The sequence below is a fragment of the Ctenocephalides felis genome, unplaced genomic scaffold (assembly GCF_003426905.1).
Source record: "Ctenocephalides felis isolate EL2017-DRISC unplaced genomic scaffold, ASM342690v1 CF-g0.4_SCAFFOLD_01604, whole genome shotgun sequence".
NCBI lineage: Eukaryota > Metazoa > Arthropoda > Insecta > Siphonaptera > Pulicidae > Ctenocephalides > Ctenocephalides felis.
Genome location: NW_020537758.1, coordinates 480,607 through 505,266, shown reverse-complemented (window position 1 = coordinate 505,266; position 24,660 = coordinate 480,607). Strand labels below are relative to the sequence as shown.

At 27.5% G+C, this 24,660-nt stretch overlaps 3 protein-coding genes across 3 annotated transcripts; 1 reads left to right on the top strand and 2 right to left on the bottom strand.

Moving 5' to 3' along the window:
* Window positions 1-3,476: 3,476 nt before the first annotated feature.
* LOC113372689 (musculin-like) lies at window positions 3,477-6,828 on the bottom strand. The gene is made up of 3 exons (XM_026613042.1): window positions 6,741-6,828; window positions 5,015-5,277; window positions 3,477-3,503 (listed from the first exon to the last, which is right to left on the bottom strand). Exons 1-3 carry the CDS (start codon window positions 6,826-6,828, stop codon window positions 3,477-3,479), a joined length of 378 nt encoding a protein of 125 aa, XP_026468827.1.
* A 10,713-nt stretch (window positions 6,829-17,541) lies between these two features.
* On the top strand, window positions 17,542-20,912 carry LOC113373043 (TOM1-like protein 2). The gene is made up of 10 exons (XM_026613379.1): window positions 17,542-17,675; window positions 18,008-18,255; window positions 18,316-18,519; window positions 18,596-18,808; window positions 18,868-19,081; window positions 19,150-19,248; window positions 19,319-19,415; window positions 19,929-20,013; window positions 20,279-20,326; window positions 20,599-20,912. The coding sequence occupies exons 1-10, from the start codon at window positions 17,609-17,611 to the stop codon at window positions 20,746-20,748; spliced, it is 1,425 nt and encodes a 474-aa protein (XP_026469164.1). The 5' UTR covers window positions 17,542-17,608; the 3' UTR covers window positions 20,749-20,912.
* Window positions 20,913-22,174: 1,262 nt separating this feature from the next.
* On the bottom strand, window positions 22,175-23,859 carry LOC113373017. The gene is made up of 6 exons (XM_026613354.1): window positions 23,662-23,859; window positions 23,343-23,601; window positions 23,169-23,281; window positions 22,762-23,102; window positions 22,573-22,702; window positions 22,175-22,509 (listed from the first exon to the last, which is right to left on the bottom strand). Exons 1-6 carry the CDS (start codon window positions 23,719-23,721, stop codon window positions 22,363-22,365), a joined length of 1,050 nt encoding a protein of 349 aa, XP_026469139.1. The 5' UTR covers window positions 23,722-23,859; the 3' UTR covers window positions 22,175-22,362.
* Window positions 23,860-24,660: the final 801 nt, after the last annotated feature.

Below are 24,660 nucleotides of genomic sequence, written 5' to 3'. Positions count from 1 at the left end.
AAAAAATAAATAGTAATTGATAAATGGTTAATAAATTCATAACAAAAAATTTCCCTTTATCTTAGTTTTCAAAATAATATTCAGGTATATAACTGACACCAAAAAATTGATTTAGGCTTATTTTTGGTTAAAATAATTTCATAAATCACATGTCTCCAAAAAATGTTTTATTATTATTTTATTTTATTATTATTTTTAATATTTGATTTATTTCCAACTTTATTTAAATAATTGAATTTTTAATAGAGAAAATTCATATTCGGTTTTTTAATATTTCGAGACGTTAATAAATATTGCAGAAACTATGAATATTCTAAAATAAATAGAATTTGTAAAAGAATTTATATTTAAGAATAAAAACAAAAATATGGTATTTTCCCTAGATTTTGCGTGTGCACTTTAACCTAAAACGAGGTGTTGATCCAGGTTGCGGGTGCTTTGTAGGAAAAAACTTACTAATATTTATTTCGAAAGAAAAACGCAACTAGTGGGGTGTATGGCATCGTGTTTTAAGGCAAATTGCTGGAACTTCCCGTACCGTAACGAAATGTTCAAGAAATATTGAATGTTTTCAAATAGATTATTATAAATATTGTAACATTGTCTAATTATTTATAAGAATTATATGAACTGAATTGCAATGTTGAAATAATTTATTTAAAGTATATAAGTGTATTTTAGAACTTTAGCAAGCATTAAAATTAAAATCTGAATTATTTTCGGTATAAAACAAACAAAAATTTAGAAAAAAATTAAATAAATTTTTATTCAAAAGCAATTGTTTTGCCAAGTTATTTGAATCATTCAAATCGGATGCTTATTTTTCTCCAAAACTGCTATTTTTTGCACATTTAGCTCCGTATCTCCGAAACGGCTGGACCTGCTTTTGCCAAAATCTAATCAGCACATCTCCCTTTCAATAGGAATCGAATGTTTTTTAAATTTCTGAAGTCTGTTCATTCATACACCCACAAACACATCTATTTGTTCTGATTGTGAGATATGCCAAAATGTTCTGAGATATGCAAAAATCTCATATTCATACAATTAAATTGTACGAAAAATATTGTATATTGTAATATTATTGAGATACTCTTATAATTAAATTATTTATAATTCAATTTTGTAAAATTATTAGCTATTTTTCAATATTATTGGGATGCTTTAATTGTTAAATAGATAATAATGATAACAAATGAGTATTAAATATATATTTAATTAATAATTAAATTGCCGGAGTGGTAAGAAAAAAATATTTTGTTGTTGATAAACGAAATAATATAAATTTTATTCATATATAATATTCATATTCCGGAATAGATACCTAAACTACTGAACCGATTTTAAATTTTATGGGCACCGTATCCATTTATATCGAACTTAGATTACAGGCAATATTAAAAATCTCAGTTTATATTTGAAATATTGGAATATAAAAAAATTAGTCAATTTAATTTAATTTAATCAACAAAACACTATGAAATGACAGCTATCAATGTTTCTAGAAACTTTGACATAAATCGATATATGATTTACATTTGATTGAGTAAAAACACTAAATATTTTCCCCTATTCACGCTAACCTGAAACGACGCGCTGATTCAGGTTGCAATCACTTTCGGGCAAAAACTTGCCTAACACTGTATTTACACTCTTTTGTAATACATTTTTCTGCATTATACACTTAGCTATTTTATCCTTATTAGTAAAAGTAAATTTTGTGATATATTTAGCTTCTTTGTTCACTCGAACGTCATCGGTTTTAAGACAAAGTGTTTATTTGTTTCTGCGAGTATGTATTTTTGTTTGATTGCGTTTCGTTTAATGTTTGGGTTAGAGGATTCTCTTTTGTATTCGGGTGTTGAAGCATTACGAGATGTAAATAGTTGTATATATATATATATATATATATATATATCTATATTATATATATATATAATTGTGTATGTTGGGAAAATCGGTACGAAGCGGAAACGTCGCTCTGGCTTCCCTGGATCTCGGATCTCGGCCAAAGGCAACAGCTGGGAACATTTGCCTTCCTTTGGTTCAACTGCCTTTTTTCTTTGGCGCGAGCTTAACGACACAATTAACATATTACATACGACTCATCGCTCGAAATACATTATTTTCAAACTTTCATCCATAATAATAATATCCACCTAATAGCAAAGTCTAAAAGTTTACTGCAAATCTAATGATACTAAAAAATGTAGGTACTTGATGATGAAATTGAAATATGAGATAAGATCTTCCATTCTAACTCGGCTTGATTATTTTTTTTTCTTTACAATTATTTTTATTTATTTTATTTATATATATACATTATTTTCACATCTCTGTCAGACAGAGGGGCCTGGTATAAGAGATTATAAAACATTTTATATATACATTTCATTTGACTATTTCACTATTATAATATCTATTATAATTGAATATCTTTATATTTTTTAATATTTTTTATCTTTATATTAATACGGCGTCAGGGCAAGTTTTTCCCTAAAAGTATTCGCAACCTGGGTCGGTGCGCCATTTTAGGTTAACGTGCACGCGCAAAATCTAGGGAAAATAATTTGTGTTTGATTTTATTTGCATGGCTAAAAGTTTAAAAAATTATTCAATGTTATATATTTAATGAAATCACCATAAACTCGTTTTGTTTAAAATGATAGACCAGTTTTAAAAATAAAATATATATTTATAAATTGAATATTAATAAATCAAATAATATTCAGTTTTTTTGCTTTTGGTTTTATAATGGTAACTGAATCAGATACAATTTTATATTTTCTATATATATATATATATATATATATATATATATATTATCCTTGTCATTTCTTCCTGATGATAATTTCACGCATCATTAAAATCCGTTCGAAAGTTTCTTGTCATTTTCGTGGTGAAAATATAGACCCATTACAAGGAATTTGACCCTATTTGTAATATATTACGACCCCTAAAGGCACTTCAAACGACATTGACAAATTGTCGACGTCGTCGAAAGATTAAAAAGGTGTCGAAAGGATTTTTGCCCATATTTAACATACATAGAATATATTATTAATATATATATATATATAATGTGTGTGTGTATGTATATGTATACATAATAAAATTTTCAACCAAAGTATCAAAGTAAATGTAATTTTTTAAATTTTAATTACCCTTACAAATTTTTGAATTTTAATTTAAATCATCTTCATAGCGATACAAATAATTTAATTATTATAATATAAATATAGTAACATTTAGATTTTAATCGTTATTAAATAATTATTATATGACTAAACTTAATTTTAATCAGAAATTGATTCCACTATTTTTAGGACAATACACGGATTAATTTAAAAGTGAAGTAGATGTTAACAATACTAAGCAATGATAGTACATAAATGTGAAATTAAAAGGCATATGTGTGAAAAATAGTCCAAACCATGATATAAATGCTAAGGACAAAAATAATGGAGAAACTAACTTTAGTTTTCATTTAATGGTCTTGAGGCCTAAAAAAATTATCATTTTATATTTGTAAAGTGTATTTTTTATACAAATTGTTTATTAAGAAATTCGTTTATATCTAAAGATGCTGCAACGTTTGAAAATCTTATTCCTTCTTTCATTCAAAGTTGACATATTAAAAATAAAGAAAACAATCCCAAACGTCTTAATTTCACCAATCTAGAGATATTTTTCTTAAGAATTTTGCTTACGGGTTTTGAAATCCATACCAATCTTTCATCTTTCACACTTTTAGCGTAAAGCACTTCTTAAATAAAATAAAAACACATCTTTTTTAATGGAAATATACCGAGCAGAAAAGTGTAAATTTTTTAGTTCACAATTTTAAATCGATTATAAAAATTCAAAAACGTTGCAAGATATTGAGTGCTGATTAGTTTTGGTGAAGACCGGCCGAGCCGTTTCTTCGTAATTAATTGTGAAAGCCTTTTGATGATTTTAATTGAACTTTTTGATTTTTAAGATTCCGAAAGAAATCTTCTTTCTTTCGGAAATTTCTCTCGACGTTTCAAGTCATTTTGAATCGAATGAGACCAAATTTGGAAAAGTATGTATACTGTACGTGTATGTATGTAACCGATTTTTGACCTTTTGTCAACGTTTTCTCAAAAACGGCTGAACCGATTTCAAAAAATTAAACGTCATTCGATGTAACTCGATAAGGAGTTTTGTGCGACGATCGGCCGAGCCGTTTCTTTAATTAGTAGAAAGGTGTAAAATTTTTTGACCACGTTTTAGCCCACAATTTGAATCGATTTTGAAATTTAAAAACTGTTTGAGAGAAAGAGTTGATCAGTTTTTGGTAAAGATCAGCCGGGCCGTTTTTTTGTTTAAATGTTGATTCTTTTTGACGATCGATTCCGTAGTCTGAAACAGCATAGTAAAATATTATAGGCTTGCGATACGCAGTTGAATTGTAAAAATTCATCAAAGTTTAGAATTTGGCCTCGTGCTTCCGAAGTTCTAAAAAGAATCTGTGCCGAGGCCCGAGGGTATGTCTATGTACGTTTTTGGTGTTTCGTAGTTAGCTATTGATTACAGTAAACTTTAGCGTTTAGACTGTTTTGTATTGGAGCACTTTTCCAATTTGTGTAAAAACTATTGAAAAATGTGAAAATGCCGCCAAGCTAAGCACAGTATAACTGAAAATGTCGCACAAATTATTTGCAAATGAGCTTAGACTGTGACTATACGGGAGCACTTTTTCAATTTTGTGTAATTAGGCAACTATTTTTTTTTTAAATTGAATTTGAAATGAAATGACGATTGTTAATGTTCTTTCTGGAGATAAATTGATTATGATTTCCATTTGATTTGCTCATATATAACGAAATAGCAAAAAATATGAAACAATAACAGTATTTGTAATAATATATTTGAAAACGTTTAAATTTCTCGCATATTTCATAACGATACGGGAAGTACCAGCAATTTTCCTCAAGGCACGATGCCATACACCACTAGTTCTTATTATAACTACTATTATTATTATTACCAGTGTGATCGGGTGCACCGCCCCGTCCGCCGTACTGTTGATCCCTTCCGTGAATCCGTCGAGCGCCCTGTCCTCCTTGAGGGCGTTCCTCAGGTGGGCGATGTAGCTGGTGGCCAGCCTGAGCGTGTCCAGCTTGGACAGCTTGGTGTCGGCGGGCACCCAGGGCAGCGTCGTCTTCAGGCGGCAGAAGGCGCGCGACAGCACCCTCATTCGAGCCCTTTCGCGGGCGTTCGCTGCGTTGCGCTGCTGCGGCGGACTCTTACCTGGAGGATAGAGATAAATGAATTAACATATTTCATTTAATCTTTCTCGTATTTTGAAAATGTATTTTATTTAAGAGTGGACGTAAGAAGCTTAGAAAACACAGAACGCACATATGTTTAGAACAGATTCTTATTAGAATTGGTCAAACGTGCGGCGAAATTCTAAACTTTGATAAACTTTTATAATTTAAATGCTGATCGTAGGCCTATAATATTGCAGTATGTTATTCCAGACTATATAATCTATCGTCATATAAAATTTCAACAAAATCGTCGAAAATTAATTGTCAACAATTAATTACAAAGAAACGGCCAGACCGAACGCGATTCCCAATCAATATCTTTTGAACAGTTTTTGAACTTTTAAATTCGATCCAAAATTGTGCTAAAACCTGAATGACAAATTTCACACTTTTTGCTAATTACAAAGAAACGGCTCGACCGATCGTCGCACAAAACTGATAAACTATAATCCTTATCCAGTTACATCGAACGACTTGTAAATTTTTGAAATTGGTTTAACCGTTTATGTTAAAAAGTCGAATAAACATTTACATATACATACACATACACATATAGTTTTTTCAAATTTGTTTTCATTCGATTCAGAATGACTTGAAACGTCGGGGTTAACATAAAATTAGTAAATCGTTTTTTTTTCACTAAAACAAACTTTTCACTTTCAATAATTAACATATATTAGTTTTTAGTTAAATTTTCTGTAAGAGCGAATTAATATTTTTTATAAGTATATTAATAAATGTGTAATTTATTTTGTATTTTTAAAATTTACTATTTTTTTATATTTTAACTTTTACGATAATTCTTGTAGAATTTATTGAAGAGTAACTTGTTTTTTAACATAAAAAATTACCATAGTAATAAAATATTTTATTTGATTATTTTATTCAACTTTGCTTAATATACTTCGATAATTAATAATAATAAATAATTTGAATAATCTGCCTGCACTAAAAGTATAATTTGAAATTTTAATTAATTTTTATAAATGCATATCATATATATGAATTCCATAATATTTTCTATAATATTTTAGGTGGTTGATTTTCATCTTATAAATTACAAATAACACAAAACATTCAATTTTTTTAATAATCAATTTTAAAGAAAATGCCCGAATGAAACAAAGAAATTCAACAGTACAAAATAATTTACTTTTTTTACTGAAAATTTAACTTATACATGAATAATACAATTAAATTAAATTAAATTAATTTATATTATACTTAAGTAAACAAACATGCAAATATCGTGTTCTGAATATTTTAATGAATTGAATTATAATTATTAATAGTACCATGGTTAGTTATTTTTGTTTAAAAGCAATGATTCAGCATGACTTATATAAAACATCGAATGAATGTTCCAGTGAAAATGTAATTTCTTCAATATTTTATAAGTATATATATATATATATATTATTTAAATTAATTTTTACTAACCACTCGATCCTGAATTTGAAATTTCATCATCGAAACTATCATCAGCTGAATATTGCTCAATCGATTGACGACGCTTAAGTTTTGGCATTTTATTATTATTTATCACAATAATTAATAATAAATAAAATATTTTTTTATAATTATTTAAATAATTCACTCGTCGCAATAATTATTAAGTTTAAATACACAATTTTATTCAACAAACAATAATGAGTATTGTAACGAATTTTCACTTGATATAAATTATATATAGGGACATATATATTAAATATTTATATCAGTAAGTAATATTTAGTAACTAATTTACATAACATTATTTATGAATAATATTTTATTTATTCAGTAGAAATCACAATCATTTTGTGATTGTTTTGTGTCACTAAATTTTGTCCTTAAATTAAACTAATTTATTATAAACTGAATTTTCTTTAACAACATCACAAGCACCAATTTCAATTAATGATTTTCATTATTTATAATGATTATTAAATTATTTATTTTATTTAATTGTTAACAAAATAGTATTTTATTGGATTAATTATAAACTAGTCAGTTGCCTTTGGGAAATCAATATTTTTAATAACAATTTTTAATATGCAATAATAGTTAAATTTTACACTTTTTATAAATTTTCTTTATTTACCAATTTAGATTATTTTCTTCCATTTATTTTTTTACAAAAATGTATTTTTTATCTTATTTTTTCTCATTCGGTTATCTCTCGAACAATCTTGTACAATACTAATCTCTCTTACGAAATCTTAAGATGTTTTAATTAGACGTATTAATGTCTGGGCGGAGTTTGGGTTCAAAAATACATTCTCAAATGTGTAAATATACATTTGTATATGTATATTTATATATGTATTTATATATATTCATGTTTCTGGGAACGCCCCTCTCTTGTAAAAGATTTCGAGTTATTGGTTCGTCGTATTTTGAGGAGAAAGGGATTGTAAAATAATATTTGGTTTAATGAAAATTAGGTTAATATTTGAAAATTGTTTAAAAAATTAATAGCTGTTAATATTATATAAATAAGTAATTGTTGTTTCATACAAAAATCTTGGTTTTTGACGAATTAAATGTTCGGGGCGCTCGAACATTTAACCACCCTCAAACGGCACTTTGTTTCGGGTTAAAAACACGCGCTTGGAACTCGCTGAAGCTAACAACTAAAAAGCGAATAAAATGCAATATATTTGATTAAAAATTACAATTTTCATGTTTGGTTAATAATTTTATTTTAAATATGTAATTTTGATAAAAACTATCATGAGTTAACTAAAAAACAGCAAAAAATATTGTTATCATAATGTAAGTGTACGGAGATCGATTATGTTAATTTTAATTGTAAAAATTATGTAAAATATATAAAAATAATACAATCGGTTACTATTAATCTTATATAATCAATATAATTAGTTTTAATATACATTTTGTTATAAAAATCTTAAAAATTCACGAATTTAAGTTCAGGGGCATCCGAACTTTGAACGACCCTCGAACGGCATCTCGTTTCAGGTTAAAAACAAACGCTTGGGACTCGCGGGGGTTAACAATAAAAAGGTCAATAAGTTGCAATAATTAAGATTAATAATTGAAATATTTATGTAATATGATTTAACATTTGTTTAAAGTTTCATATGAACATTTAATATTATATTTAATAAACAGTAATTAACAGAAAATGCAGAAAAAATATCGTTAATTTACGTCGAAAAAATGTAAAATATAAATAGATTGCGAATAAATAGATTGCTATTAATATTACATAAATCAAACATTATTGTTTGAATTTACACTTTGGTATAAATTTTATAATTAATTTGTATTTATTGCTTCAAATTTTATTTTACAAATTTAAACTATCATAAATTAATAGAAAAAGCAAGGAAAAATAAGCGTTAATATCACTCAAAAAATTATGTAAAATATATAAAAATAAAAAAAATCTTATATATTTTGATGCAAAATCCTTTAATATTTCTTATTCATGTTTAGCTCTATTATGAGTCTATTAATTTTCGATTTTTTTAAGATGCAATTTGATGACTGTGTGATTTTCTTTATTTTTATTTATTTTCATCGTCATATAATACACTTGTCAAAATTTTAAGAAAAGAAAATATCGTATCATTTCGAATAAGGGTTGATGTCGTAGAACAACAAATAAATAAATATCGCATTTCTACTTCACAATGTTTACAGTGAAATAAGAAAAAGGAAAAGGGGTAGATGTGTATAATGTCCTAAAATAATATGTAAAATGTATTATTTAACATGTGTATCAAATTATAATAATAATAGTTAAATTTAAAATCCTACTTCAAATATTATTTTGGCAAGTCGTGGAACAAAAACGCTAGTTTCTTAAAATATGAATAAAATATTAAAATCATGTATATACATATATATTAATTATACAAATAGTAATACTTAAAGCTAACACAAATTATTGAAATAAAACTGTATAAAATCAGCTACAACATGAGAATTATTTTATTTTCAATATTATACTTTCTTGTTAATATTTAGTTAATTGTCTTTATTAATGTAATAATTAATTATCATATAATAAAGGAATGTTTTGCTTCAATTTTTACTAAAATGGTTCTTTAAAAAATACTTGAATAATCGACGATTTATGTACTTTTATAGTAATACTTATATTTTTATTATAAGTACATTTTTATTTATTTTATTGTTTGATTATTTTTCATTAATTTAAAAATCATTAACTAATTATTAAACAATTTGTAAAAAATCAATTTTATATTAATTAATTATATGTTAATGTAGTTTACTAACAATTTGTTTATTGATTATTTCTTAAGGAGGTATATAAGGATGTTTTTCATTCTATTACTATTAATAAATTGAATTGAATTTTTCTTTAAATTCATACATAAGAATATATAAGTACTTTTTTAAATTGAGTAGAAATTGTTTTTTTTGTTCTGAAACAGTGTAGTGAACAGTTGTGGTATGTCAGCAGTCCAAGTGTTTGCCCTGTCATTTTGCTAATGACTGACTGTGCTTGAATTTCATTCTTGACAAGAAACCGAGACGGATTTAGAAACGATTTCAGTATATTCACAAAGGAGAAAATCCGATTTGCTAATGTTATGTCTATTTTACGTCATTCTGAATAGTTTGACGCCGAATTCGGAAATAAATATGTCTCTGAATCAAAAATTGACTTTCGTTGACGTTTTCTCAGATACCGATTTCAAAATATTAAAAACCCTTGGATGAAACGCGTTGATGTTTCTTAATTCTATATATTCTTTATGAAACTAATAAATCTTTATCCTTTTAAAAGACTATCACTTTTTCTTCGACAAGACAAATTATTTGACAAATGACAAGGCAAAGGACATCAGGATAGCTTTCTTTGCAACGAGCCGTCACCTCGTAAAAAAGGTCGAATTACAAATTTATCACATTTTTGGGCATTTCTGATCTTCTTTCCATGATACATATTAATATTTCATTTATTGACGAGCTACTAGGAATGGAATTATGAATTTATTGATATTGACAATAAGGTATTGCTTGTTGCTATCATGGAAATTTAAAAATTAAAATATTTTACATGGTTTTGATGTTGAAATATGCGATCCAAAATCAGTAAGGCAAGGTATACATCAAATAAAACATGTAATAGTTTATAATAAAAAAAAATTACTATTCGACATGTAATCTTATGTCATATCTTCAGTGAACTACAAATTACAAAATTGAAAGAAACAGAATATAAATTAACTAAACTGAGGCAATGATAGAGATAAAAATAACTAAAACTAATATATAGGAAAAAGTAACATTATGTAAAGACTTATATGTAAACTGGAATGTTTCTAATAAAATAATAATTAAGAACTTAATATAGGGTGAAACTAAATAAAATTTACTACATTCTTTGGTAACACTTATATACACCCCGATATAAAAGTTTGGAATAAAACAACTTTGAATTCGATCTTTCATATTCTTTAGCATTTAACAGAAAATTCCGGTCATTTTTTTGGTTTTTGTCAAATAACTCATAAAAATCATATGAAAGCACCCCTTTTCAGTTAGATAGGAAGAAACTAGATAAAATTTACTACGATTTCATGCCAACGGTTATATACACTCCTATATAAAAGTTTGGAATAAAACGACTTTGAATTCGATAATATTTTTTTAAATAAATAAAAAAATCGGTACATTTTTTGGTTTTTGTCAAATAACTCAAAAATAATAGTAATTAATTAGCAACATTCCAGTTCACCTATATATTCAATTTGCTCCTCAGAAGGGTTCTTTTTCTTGTCTACTAAGATATTTGATTATCTGTCTATTTAGATATTTGATTTGCTAGTCAGTAGAGATCTTTATTTTTCAAAAGTATATCTAATTTGTTCGCTAGCATATTACTAATTAATTCATAATTGTAGAATTGTGTTTTATAAACTGTTTCTGAAAAGTTTGTCACCTGGTTCTTTTTATTCCATAGGCGGGGTAAAATAGGACGGCCAGGGGACAAATAGGAATTTTATGGAATTATAGGTACATTATTAAACCGATGCAAAATATAAATTTTCTGGGTAATCTTTTTACCCAGGAAATTTATATTTTGCATTTTATAAATTGTATATAACCTTGATCTGGAATCTTGTCAGAAATATTCATCAGTAGAATTAAAATAACTATTTAATTTATTTTTTGTAAAATTGATTTTTTAGCTTAATAGGCCAGGATAAAGTTTCAGTTGGTCCCTTTTACTCCACCCAGGTGAAAAATTTTGTAGGGGTAAATAAGAAAAAACTTGAATCTAACCTAAAATTAACAATAAATTTTATGAAGCAATTAAATAACGTACACATAAAAATTATATTGAGATCTGGTAAACTAAATAACAGTGCTCACATCTAAAAGAACTAACATGGAAAGAAAATACTTTTGTCATGGATCTCAAACTATTGTTTTTGTTCTGATGGCGATGTCGTAAAAACCAATGTAATGGCTTGTTATACATCTTTTGCCCTCTACTTTCAAATATTGTTATTAAAAAATCTTTGCCTTTTTTGGTTTTTCAGATATGGATGCATCTTTACCCTACTACCAAAATTTGGCCAACAGCTGTTTTGATATAAAATATGACAAATGATTGTTTTATACAATTTCAAATAATTAGTTAAATTTATCTAAAAATAAATATTTATTATAGTTATGAAATTTAACATTTGACATCGAACCATTAACAAGTAAATTTATTCAATTCATCCCTCGTTGCAGATGCTAGCAACACTTTCAGCAAATTCATCTTTTTCACCAGCACACAAATCAGCAATTGTTTTCAGTTTTTTTCGATAAAAACACGTCTCTTTTTTCAAACAATTTAAATACTCATTCCATTCCTCCAGTTGCTTTGTTAAACAAATCGCCCTGAGAAAATAATAGAAAATTATGGAAAAAATTATACTGTTTATTAATGATAATGTTTGTGCTTTTTAGGATTTGAAGGAACATTTTGTAAGAGCAGAATTTAGTTTTTACCTGGCCTTATTTTCCTGGATTTGTTTGGAAAGTCCTGGAACTGTCTTTGTTTGGTACAAAAATCCATCTCGTAATTTTATCTACAAGCAGATTTTATAGAGGAAATATTCAGTAATACAGGTTTTGTAACATATATTAATATTAATTATTGTTAATTATATATATATATATATATACTAGCAAACCCGACGAACTCCGTTTCGCCACCAGATGGTTTCGTGAGAAAGATGAAAAAATTTTTTGTTTGTTTTATATTTGAAAAGGAAAAATTTAATCAGGAACGAAAACCCGACTTATTTTTATATATATATATATATATAGATAATCTATTTGCAATTATTTAAAACAATTGCAATTATTGATTATTTTTAATACTCGATTTTTTAATTACGGTGCGTGAAGTTCCAGCAATTTGCATTAGGGCACAATGCCATGCACCAATAATTTTCTTAGCTATAAACCTTGCGAGCCCAAGACCATTCCAACGAATGCAAAATTGTCGAAATCGGTTCGTGCGTTCTGGAGTTATTTCGTCAGGAAAGAAAACCCGACTTATTTTTATATATATAGAAAATAATCTATTTGCAATTATTTAAAACAATTGCAATTATTGATTATTTTCAATACTCGAATTTTTAATTACGGTGCGTGAAGTTCCAGCAATTTTCATTAGGGCACAATGCCATGCACCAATAATTTTCTTAGCTATAAACCTTGCGGAGCCCGAGACCTTTCCAACGAATGCAAAATTGTCGAAATCGGTTCGTGCGTTCTGGAGTTATTTCGTCAGGAAGGAAAACCCGACTTATTTTTATATATATAGAAGATATATATATATATATATATATATATATAATTAACTATTTTAATTACATAATTTATTATCACCTTTACATCTTGAGGTTCCTTAGCAGTTTGACTCTTTTTCAAAGTTCCATTATTTTCATTTGACGATGATTTTTTATCTTTTGCCACACGTTCATTCATTTTTATTCATCTAATATTCATTAGTTAATACAATCAGATTAAAACCAACGAATTACAAATTAACAAACGTTTTTAGATAAAATAAAATGTATCGCGACTTGTTATTTAAAATTTTGATTGAATGTAGATTTTGTTTTAGGGATACTGTGATTTCAGTAAATGAAATATTATTATATATATATATATATATATATATATATATATATATAAGGGTGGTCCATAATTTATAAATAATTTATAAATATTGAAATAATATTTGTGTTCACAAATGCTATCACAAATGGCGCAAAAATTTACTTCGTGATATATGTTAATAATGAATATATTAAATTTTTAATTAAATTGTGAACTATCTAAATGTTAATATTAAGAGCTGAAACTTTCAGAAAAATTTTTTAATCAATTTCGAAGCATTTGTGCCTCTGGGTGCAAGGAAATTCGAAAATGTCCATATTATGGACCACCCTAATATATAGAGAAGATTCATAATAGAAAATTTAGTATAAAAATAATTAATTGATTGCAAATGTGGTATATAAGTGAAAGGAGCAGCTAATACAAATTATATGTATGTTGGTTTATGCACTGCAACGCATATCACTTATAAACTTTCTTAAGGGCATATAAATATTTTATTTAAATTGACACATTTGAGAAAAATCATATTATTTTTAGGATTTTATTCTTTCAATTAAGAAAATTCATTCTTATTATGAAACTGACAAGGGCCTGAAATAATATCTATGACTATTGATTACGGCTTGCTTATGAATGAATAAATAAATAAATAAATAAACTATCAAGTATTTTACCATTTTCATCACCATTTTTTCATGTTAGTACTTTTTTTTAAGGAAAGCCTCTCAAAGTTGACCAATTTCAAAAATGTTAAATATATAGTTCAAAAAAAGTCTTAATTCTTAAAAACTTGGGTCAATTGTGTCATTATTTTTGACTGTGGTTCTAGAAATATTATTCACAGTTACAGATCCAAAGTTTATATGAATAAAAATTAATAAAATTTAACCACAATAACCGATAATGATCAAATTTTCACCAAAGCTCTAGATTGCACTTACAGGCTCATAATTTTCGAACAAGTGAGATAAATTATTTTTTTATTTTTTTCTCATGACGTTGAGTTCTGGGACACCCTGTATACATAAAAAATAAACAATAAATCAAACATATAATTAATATTTATACTTTTATTATCGATTTGTGAATATTTTTTCTAATATCTACTTCTCTTGTTGTCTTGTTCAGCCCAAGACGTTGAGGAAAGAACCGAAATTTGTTGTAGAATCCTCTCTGTCGGCGATTTTGGTCTTTTTCCGTATCTGGCGGTATCAGGCTAAATTAAAAAAATATATATTAATTATAATAATATTTTCATTTTAGCTAAGCCAATGCTCCAGTAAATAAAAATTGAGATTTTAAACTTTTTAAGTTGTGCCTACAATTCTAAGCTTTAAAGTGGTATTCTGGTATAGAGGTATGAATTTTATGCAATTTTTGAAAAAAAACAATATTTTTATCTTCCTGTACGGTAGTTATAGTAATGGGCCGAAAATTGAAAATGAAAATTTTTGCATTTCTCGACGTTTTGAAGGTTTCTGAACATTTTGGCATACCTCAGAAACTAAATTGATAGGGAGATGTGCTGATTAATTTTTGGCAAAGGCAGGTCCAGCCGTTACGGAGATACGGAGCAAAGAGTGCAGAAAATACAAATCGAGTTTTTGAGAGAAAGGAGTATCCGATTCGAATGATCCAAAAAACATTCAATTTGCAATGATTGAGAGATTAGTTTTTGGCAAAGGCAGTTCCAGCCGTTTTGGAGATACGGAGCTAAATGTGCAAAAAATGTCAGTTTTTGAGTGAACTAAGCGTCCGATTTGAATGGTCTAAAAAACTTTCTGCTTGTATTGACAAAACAATTGCTTTTGAGGATAAAAAATTATTACATCTTTTTTTATTTCCATAAAATATCTTCGTAATTTTGGATTAAAAATTCAAAAAATTAGTCAGGCTAAGCACAGTCTGAGCGCCACTCTGGTATAAATGTTCAGTCAAGTGCGTTTAGACTGTTTATGCACTCTGTTCCAATTTTGTGAAAACTGGAACTATTGAAAAATGTGAAAATGCCGCCAAGCTAAGCACAGTATAAGTGAAAATGTCGCACAGAATTATTTGCAAATGCGTTTAGACTGTGACTATGCGGGAGCACTTTTTCAATTTTGTGTAAATTAGGAAACTATTTTTTTTAAATTGAATTCGAAATGAAATGACGATTGTTAATGTTCTGGAGATAAATTGATTTATGATTTACATTTGATTTGCTCAGATATAATAAGATGGCAAAAATAATGAAAGTTACAGTAATTGTAATAATATATTTGAAAACGTTTAAAATTTCTCGAATATTTCATTACGGTACGGGAAGTTCCAGCAATTTGCCTTAAGGCACTATGCCATACACCACTAGTTAGTAATTTTTTATTGCAGTTCTGATTGCTCTCACCCCGGCGCTTTTGGTCTTCCGTCTGGCCGTCAGAACAGCCTCGCAGAGGGCATGCACCGTCCTCAATTTACTGGCATAAAAGTCCTTTTCCCTCGAAGTCCTTTCGCAGCATCGTTGACGAACCTTATTGCTAGGAAGATCCTCTTCTGGAACACTCGTCCTGGAAACGGTTGTACGGAACTGGATTGGGGACGTTGGGGTATTTAGTAGAGTGTAACAGCTTTTGCTGGCGTTTGTTTTCTTGAACGGGACGGGTTCTGATTTTCTGCAAAATAATAATAAATTGGGAAACGCTGATTGATAATCATAAATGTTTTAGCTAACTTATCAAGCTTTTGCGTCGTTTTGTTCGACTCTTCGTCGTTGCATTTTTTGGGGATGGCATTTTAAAAAAATAATATAGCTGAAGTTAACTGTTATTATATTCTAACATGGCAATACTATTTCATTAATAACGTTTCAAATTTATTTCCTATTACAAGTTTCATGTAATCATTAATTCGATAATTATTTCTCCTATTTACCTCCTAGGTGTGATTTTATTACTACAATCCGTTATATCAATTTTGAGGTCCTTCCCCAACTTGCAAGCTGGCAAGTAATTGTCCCCGCACGAATATGGAATCGGATATCTGTATTTCAAATCAGACATTTCGTTAATTTCGGATTTGGTTCAAGTATAAAAGAATCCCTGCCAAAAAATCCCTGAAAATATTTTCAAAACGTCAAATCATAATTGACACATGATTCTGACAACAGTCTTTTGTTATAATGGAAATAACTTGTAATTAAAATGGTAATAGTCTACTCATTATAGAAAAATCAATTTTCTTCATATGCTTTATTAACTTCCCGTAGGGTAGACTAAAGTTCTAATATACTTTAAACAGATAATTTCAACTTTGAAATTTAGGTTATATAATTCTTATAAATATTAGACAATGTTACAATATTTATAATAATCTATTTGAAAACCTTCAATATTCCTCGAAGTACGGGAAGTTCCAGCAATTTGCCATACACCCCACTAGTCTTATTTATTAATTTATATATTCACAGCATCAGAAAAGAATTCAAAGAGTTCAGAGGACTGATTTAAATACTTTGAATTGTTGATAAATTCATAAATTTGAATTATGTATTCGTTACAAAGTAATACAGAAACTAGCCGCGTACCTTAACGGAATTTTGTCCCAAACTTAACGGAAACTTGATATAATTTACCAGAAGCTTAACGGCATTTTCTCGCGATCTTATCGGAATTTTATCTCAATCTTATCGGAATTTTGTCGCAATTTTATTTGGATTTCGTCAAAATTGGTCCAAGAGCCATATATCACAATCTTATTCGAATTTATTTTGATTTTATATATATTTAATTTTATATGAATTTAAAGTATTTTGATTTTATATATATTTAAATTACGGGAAATTAAAAAAGTGAATTCTTTGGCTGTTGCATTTTATCTGATAACTTAATTCAAATCATTTTACTTATTAATATCTTTGGACAAAATTATTCTTTTTCGGACATGTTTAATTCAAAGTTAAAACCGGTGCAGAAGTTGCACAATTATATTTAACACATTTCATATTTTACAATAACATTTTTAAAAACGTTCCGTTAAATTCATGTAAACACTTTGAAGTTTTCCATTACTTTGTAATGTTGGCATCGCTGTAATATTTGCAACGCATGCAAAACTTCATACGTGAGTGACTCGATCTAATTAAATGACAGATCATATTTTGACAGTTGCTTCTTGTAGCTAGAGAAACTAAACGAAAATAAAGAAAAATATTGATAAATATGTCGTTTTTTAATGTCGGTGCTCTCGGTGGCAATCCATTTTCTACTTTAGTGGGCCAAAAAATAGGTTTGTAGAAAAATTTTATATGAAGTCTTCCAAATTTGCACAACAACATATACAAACTTTCTTGATATTAATTTCACTTTTATAATTCATTCAGATATTATTGCATATATGTTAAAGTATTCTATTAATGATAGCAATATGTAGTTTAATCTTAAGTATGTTGTTATCAGTTATCTATCAATTTTATGTGTTAATTTAATTAACATCAATTACCATCAATTTAGATTTCCATTTTGTTTCTATTTATTATACACCCACTCATATATATATATATATATATATATATATATATATATTCAAAATAATACTTATTATTATTTTTCTTTTTTCAGAAAAGGCTACCGATGGAGGCTTGGAAGCAGAAGATTGGTCTCTTAACATGGAGATATGTGACTTGGTAAATGCATCTGCAGAAAATGCTCGAGATGCCGTAAAAGCCATTAGAAAAAGACTGCAACAAAGCACAACCAAAAATTATACTGTTGTACTATACACTTTAACAGTGTTAGAAACCTGTGTCAAAAACTGTGGACGACCACTTCATGTCCAAGTCTGCGCTAAAGACTTCATACAAGATTTGGTAATAATACATGTTGATGTATTAATTATGAGTTTTATTTATGTATATTATATTTTTTAGGTGAAACTAATTGGGCCTAAAAATGATCCACCTCCTGTAGTGCAAGAAAGAGTCTTGAGTTTAATTCAAAGTTGGGCGGATGCTTTCCAAAATCAACCAGAATTGTCTGGTGTTGTTAGTGTGTATTCAGAACTGAGAAACAAAGGAATAGAGTTTCCTGCTCCAGATGTGGATACAGCAGCACCCATTCACACACCACACAGAGTAAGTAGCACATATTTTAGGTTAAAAGTTGCTTCAGTTTATACCAAGTGGTTTATATATTTTAAAACCATTATAGAGTGTTCATGAAGATGAACCTGCTTTATCACATTCACCACGCCAACCCGCACCAATGCATCAACCTCAGACTTCTTCAGATTTGAGTCCTTCGCAAATTGCTAAACTTCAATCAGAATTGCAAATGGTTACAGAAAATATGTCTGTGCTTGGTGAAATGCTAACAGAACTCAGACCCGGACAAGAGCATCCTGCAGACTTACAATTGTTACAGGTAATGGTACAAACATTGAGTTATTTATGTTTTAATATTTATTCAATGTAAACTTTTAGGAGCTCCATTCAACATGTCGCTCAATGCAAACACGGATTGTGGATTTGATAAGTAAATTATCAAATGATGAAATCACAGCAGAACTTTTGAGAATCAATGACGAGATGAATAACTTATTTTTGAGATACAGCAGGTTTGAAAAGAACCGTGGCATTACTTCACCTTCACAAGTTCTTGGCAAAGCTATGGGTGTTCCACAAACAACAAATTCAGGTAAAACAAGTACAAAACACTTATATAATAATAATAATAATAATTATTATTCTTTTATATTCTTCTAGGTGAACCTGACAAGACAGATATAGGACCGGATTCGTTAATTGATTTGAGTGAAGTGGCTTCTGGTGGTTCTGATATTGACACAAAATTTTCCAATTTAAGTATGTATTTGGTAATATCAGTATATTGAAATAACAGATTTACACTCTTATAAATATTGTTTTTTTATAGAAATAGATAAAAAGCCTGTTGCAACTTCACAACAAGGAATTGATGAATTTGATATGTTTGCACAATCGAGAAACATTTCTAGTGAGGGATCAACCAGGTAATAAGGAGAGTTATAATAATGTATTAATATTAATACCAGATTTTTGTAATTAACACACTATAGGCGGGCCCTGTAAAAATACTAGTCGAACTGACAACTATACTGATATGCATCATATTTATTGCAAGTGTTCAAGACATTAAAGTCCGCAGTTCAACTAGGATTTATTCAAAATTTCAATATCCAAGTGCATAAAACATTTTTGACTAGATTTTAATGAATTTTATCTATTTTTTATCATTGTAAGCAAATTATAATGTCCGGAATGAAATTTAAAAGTTATTTGAAGAAAACTAAAATAATGTACCTAATCCATATATTGCAAGTTATGGAAATACTAAAATCCGCATTTCAACTACGATTTACTCAAAATTTCAATATCAAAGTGTATATAACAGCTTGTACCAGATTTTAGTAAAAGCTTTAAACATAATATAATAACTGATTGATAATAATTATATTTCTTTTATCATTACATCTATTATATATGAATATTTATTTAATTTCCAGTGCTATGAAGGAAGGACACGGTTTGGACTTATTATCAAATACACATAAAAATGTACCACCAACAATTCCACAAGCCGGACAACTTGTAAGTAATATCTTTTTGAAAAGCTTTATATAATAAGACTATATAAATCATTGTGTTGTTATTTTTTGTTTAAATATCTTATCGAAAAAATATTTGACCACTTTTTTTCTTGTGCAAGAGTATTTTCCTTTACAGAGTAATAAAGATATATATATATATATATATATATATATATATATATATATATTATTCAATGATCTTACTTTTTCTGGCATTTTTATTTCAATGTGCATTTGCTTTAAGTGTTTATTATTTAAATTTATAGCCAAGGGATTCTGAGTTTGATGAAATTGCTGCTTGGCTTGATGAAAAGGTAAAATGGATTGCTTTTTTATTTTCTTCATTCATTTAGGTAGAATTCTTACTTACAATCAGTAGTAACATAATTTAACACGACTTTGCATGAAAAATGTTTCATCAATTGCTTTAATATTTGCTTTTTAACTCATAAATTAACATAAAAAAGAAGCATGTTCTGTTATTCAATATCAACTATTTTATTACACTATCCTAGATGCTTTATTTGTTTAAACAACAAAGTTCAATTCACAAATGCTTTATTATTATTTTTATTTTACGATTTAGGTTGAAGACAAAGCCCAAGTTCCCGAAGACAGTATTACAAGCAGTGAATTTGATAAATTCCTGGCAGAACGGGCAGCTGTTGCTGAAACTTTGCCAAATATTCCACCGACTACACAAAGTAATCAATCAAATAATGAAAGCAAACGATAAAATATTATTTAATTGATTTAATTATTCAAAGGTAAGGTATAATAATATAATATGGCTTTTGGTTGTTACACGTGCACAGAAATATGTTTTTTTTAATAAAGCTCAACAATATTTAGGTGTCAGAGAATTAAAACATTATTCTGTGTTGTAAATGTTAAAATGCACAGCCGTATGCTTTTAATATGTTTTTTTATCAAAGCTGATTTATTCCTATGCAATTTTAATTATCGGTTTGTTATTGATTTTATGTTAGTTGTTAATAAATTTTAATATATTGAAGTTAATTTAATTTTATCTGTTACTATTATGCTTTTAATTTAGTGATTTAGTTATAGAATAAAAGAGTATATTTAGATAATAATGACTTAAGTAGATATCATGGTTTCTGAGTCAAATTTTACTTTAAAGTATTGTATTATGTTATGAATTAAAATAAATAGGTAACATGTGAAGAAATACTTAAGCAGACATTGTAAATCAGTTTTTAATGATGAAATCATTTTGTGGATTCTTACATTACATTAAATTATGTAATTGATGTGAAATTGTTTGATCTGAGCACACTTTATAAGGACCTAGTACATTTGACATTTTTGCAGCGGCTTCTTTACATTTTGAGGGGATATGTTGGCCTAGAGACATAAGTAATCTATAGAGTATATATATATATATATATATATATATATATATATATATATATATATATATATATTTAAGTTGAGAAGTCATGGGTATCGTAAGAAAGCACAGCAGGATTATCATGATCAAACAGCTATATCTCCAAAACTAATATAAATTTTGAAAAAATCTCTTGTACACATATTTTTGAATAACTAAACTTTTAAAATATCCAATAAAACTGATTTTTTAAAAATTCTAGACCAGAATACCCTTGAGTATAATTTTTTTTTAATAATAATATTAGATATAAAATGTACTGATTGTATTTATTTTTATCATTCCAAATTTTGAACTTTGCAGCTTTTACAAAAATAATTTATATTAAATATAATTTAACTTATTAAATTCTGTCTACTAATGTCTTTGAAAAAAAAAATATATTGTAAATTATGCATAATTTAATTTAACTTATAAAATTTTGTGTACTAATGTTTTATATATGATGTATGATAGCTTAAAATGTTTTGTAATTTGCAAACATTTAATAAAAAGCATAATGTGTTTATATTAATAAATTTGTGAGTTTTAGGTTATGTTGAAGGATTACTTTTTTTTAAAGTAGTAGTTTTAAATTTTTAGTTTTGAAGGAATAAAGAAGTAAAATACATATATTAATTTATGAGGTGTTTACAAATATACTGATATGCTGCAAGTAAAACTTTTGCATCTTAATAAATTTTGTGCAAATTTGCCAAAAATGTAAGTTATATTTGATAAATTATATTAATACCCTTTGTAGTCTTATAACATTTTGAAATCTTTTTAGGTAATGAATACTAATTACCACAATTTACAACTGATATCCTTATACATTTTTGCTAAGTAAAAAACTTCTTATTCAGTCGCATTTGATTTAACTATCTATCATAAATAATATGTACAATTCTTTGCTTTCATTTATATAAAATACAAATTATCAGTCTGATTTATCATTCAAAGATATACTCTGCTGAAATTTTCTTTGCGTTCTTGCAGCAACACGATGTGTCTCCACACTTTCAGAGCTGTCCCCAGATTCATATTCAAATGTTCTATCACAGTTTCACGGTCTATGAGCAATATTGCTAATCCATCAATATCCTAAAAGATAATGGATATAATATTATTGTAAGTGGTTAAATGGGATATATAATCGAGTGTTACCTCTTCTTTGAATGTGAAAGCATCTTCTGGGAAATAATTTGTAAAATATTCACAAACTTCATCACTTGTCCAGTTTGTTACATCAGGAATATTCTCATCAATATCTGGATCAACATCTTGTTCTGGACTTCTAAAAGTTATTAAAATTAGAAGTGAAATTCTTAAGTATATTTACAAGCAATCACTTACAAATTTTCAATTTTTATATCAACAAATTTAATTTCCTCCTCCTTTGGCTTCTCCAATTTCACATTATCTTTATTGCACTTAACATCTTCTTCGAAACTGTTCTCGGTTTTAATATTGCATTTGACTATTGGCTTCTTATCCTTTATAGTCTTTTTGTTAACGGTGTTTACAACTTTTTGGAGTTTCATAACACCATACCTCGTGTAATCAAAGTCTGCTGAGGTGCCTTTACAATTGCGACAAATCCAATCAGGGGATGCTGATAAAGAAGCTTTTATCTTTGGTGTGTGACATTGTGCGTGATAGGCGTCTGAGCATGTTTTGCACACAGTCAAAACACCCTGGAAATAAAATTATAAGCTTTACATCTTATTGTGTTTATTTAATATGTTTGAATATTTTATTACCGAATCTGCAGTCTCTTCACAAATGACACAAATTTTACAATAAGGGCACTGCCACGTCTTGTCAGGGCGCATTCTAAGGATGCCGATGTTTGTGTCCAAGCAACTCACATGAGCTTAATAGAAATACAAATAGGTAAAACATATTTTTATTATATATTTCAATTATTTTCATACCTCTATTACAACAGTCACAGCATGAGATGAATTTATCGTTCTTTTGCTTTCTACAAACAGAACAAACCCCGGCTGTCACCTCAATGTTTTCAGTTCGTGCTGTATGACTACTGTCTTCATCAAACGAATTGGATTTTGACAGTTTTGTGGAATATTCTACATCTTGTAAATTTATGGAATCGTTTGATTTCACAGCACTGCTTCTTCTGCGCTTTGGTAAGTTGTTATCAGAAGGATCAAAAACAACTTTTTTATTACGCTGAAAATAAATGCATGTGGTAAAAATTGATATATTAGTACAATTTAAGTTTAAAATTACCTTTCTGGTGCCTATAATTATGTTTTTGTTGTCGGTGTTTTTATTCTTTGATTTGACCATTGTTGAAAAGGTTACAATTTGTTTTCAAAAATATAATATATACTACTAGAAATGTTTTAGCTGAATATAAAAGTGTAATTTACAAAAATAGCATCAAATCATAAGCAACTGTTTAATTTATTTATAAAATCTTGTTTTATTACAAAATTATTCTTGCGGTAAAAATGCGTATAAAACTATATTACAAAACAATATTTTCATCGCACAAAAGTTCATATGAAAATAAAAACACGTTTTTAGAGTTTTTGTATAAAATTATATCTTTTTCTCTTAACTTTTAATAATATTTATCTTCTCTACAATTTTAAACGACATTCTGCAGCCGAAACTTGTAGAAAATCGCGCACGTTATTATTCGCAAACCGCACATAATTCACGCACAAAACTTTGTTTCATAATGAAACATACAGTATTTGAATGTTATTTACAAATAATTTTAACTTTTAACATTTGAAATTAATCTTTTCTTCGATTATTTTACGATGTTGACTGTAACCTACATTTCGATAAATACAAAAACTGTCATGAAAGTGATACCAACCGATCTGACGGCTTACAGTTTATATGAAAAGTTTTCGAAACAATTATTGATTTATCGTAGTGGATGGTTTTGCGAAACGAATTTAATATTATTTATATGTAGAACAGTATTATTAATGAGCTGTTGCTGTTAGCATTAATATTTAATCACCAGTCAATTTGCGTTTATCTGTCATACTTCATTAGGATTTTTACTATCATTTGTGTTATAGTTTACTAATTTATTTAAAACTGAAATTATAACTTGCATAACGTTTATTTTTATTTCAAAAGATTAAAATTAATTATCATCAAAATATGTAGAAAATTATTCTCATTTGATAAAAAGTCTGAATAAATTTGATCAATTTTATTTTTAATTATTTAAAATTGCCGCTCTGACATGTCACGTGGAGAAAT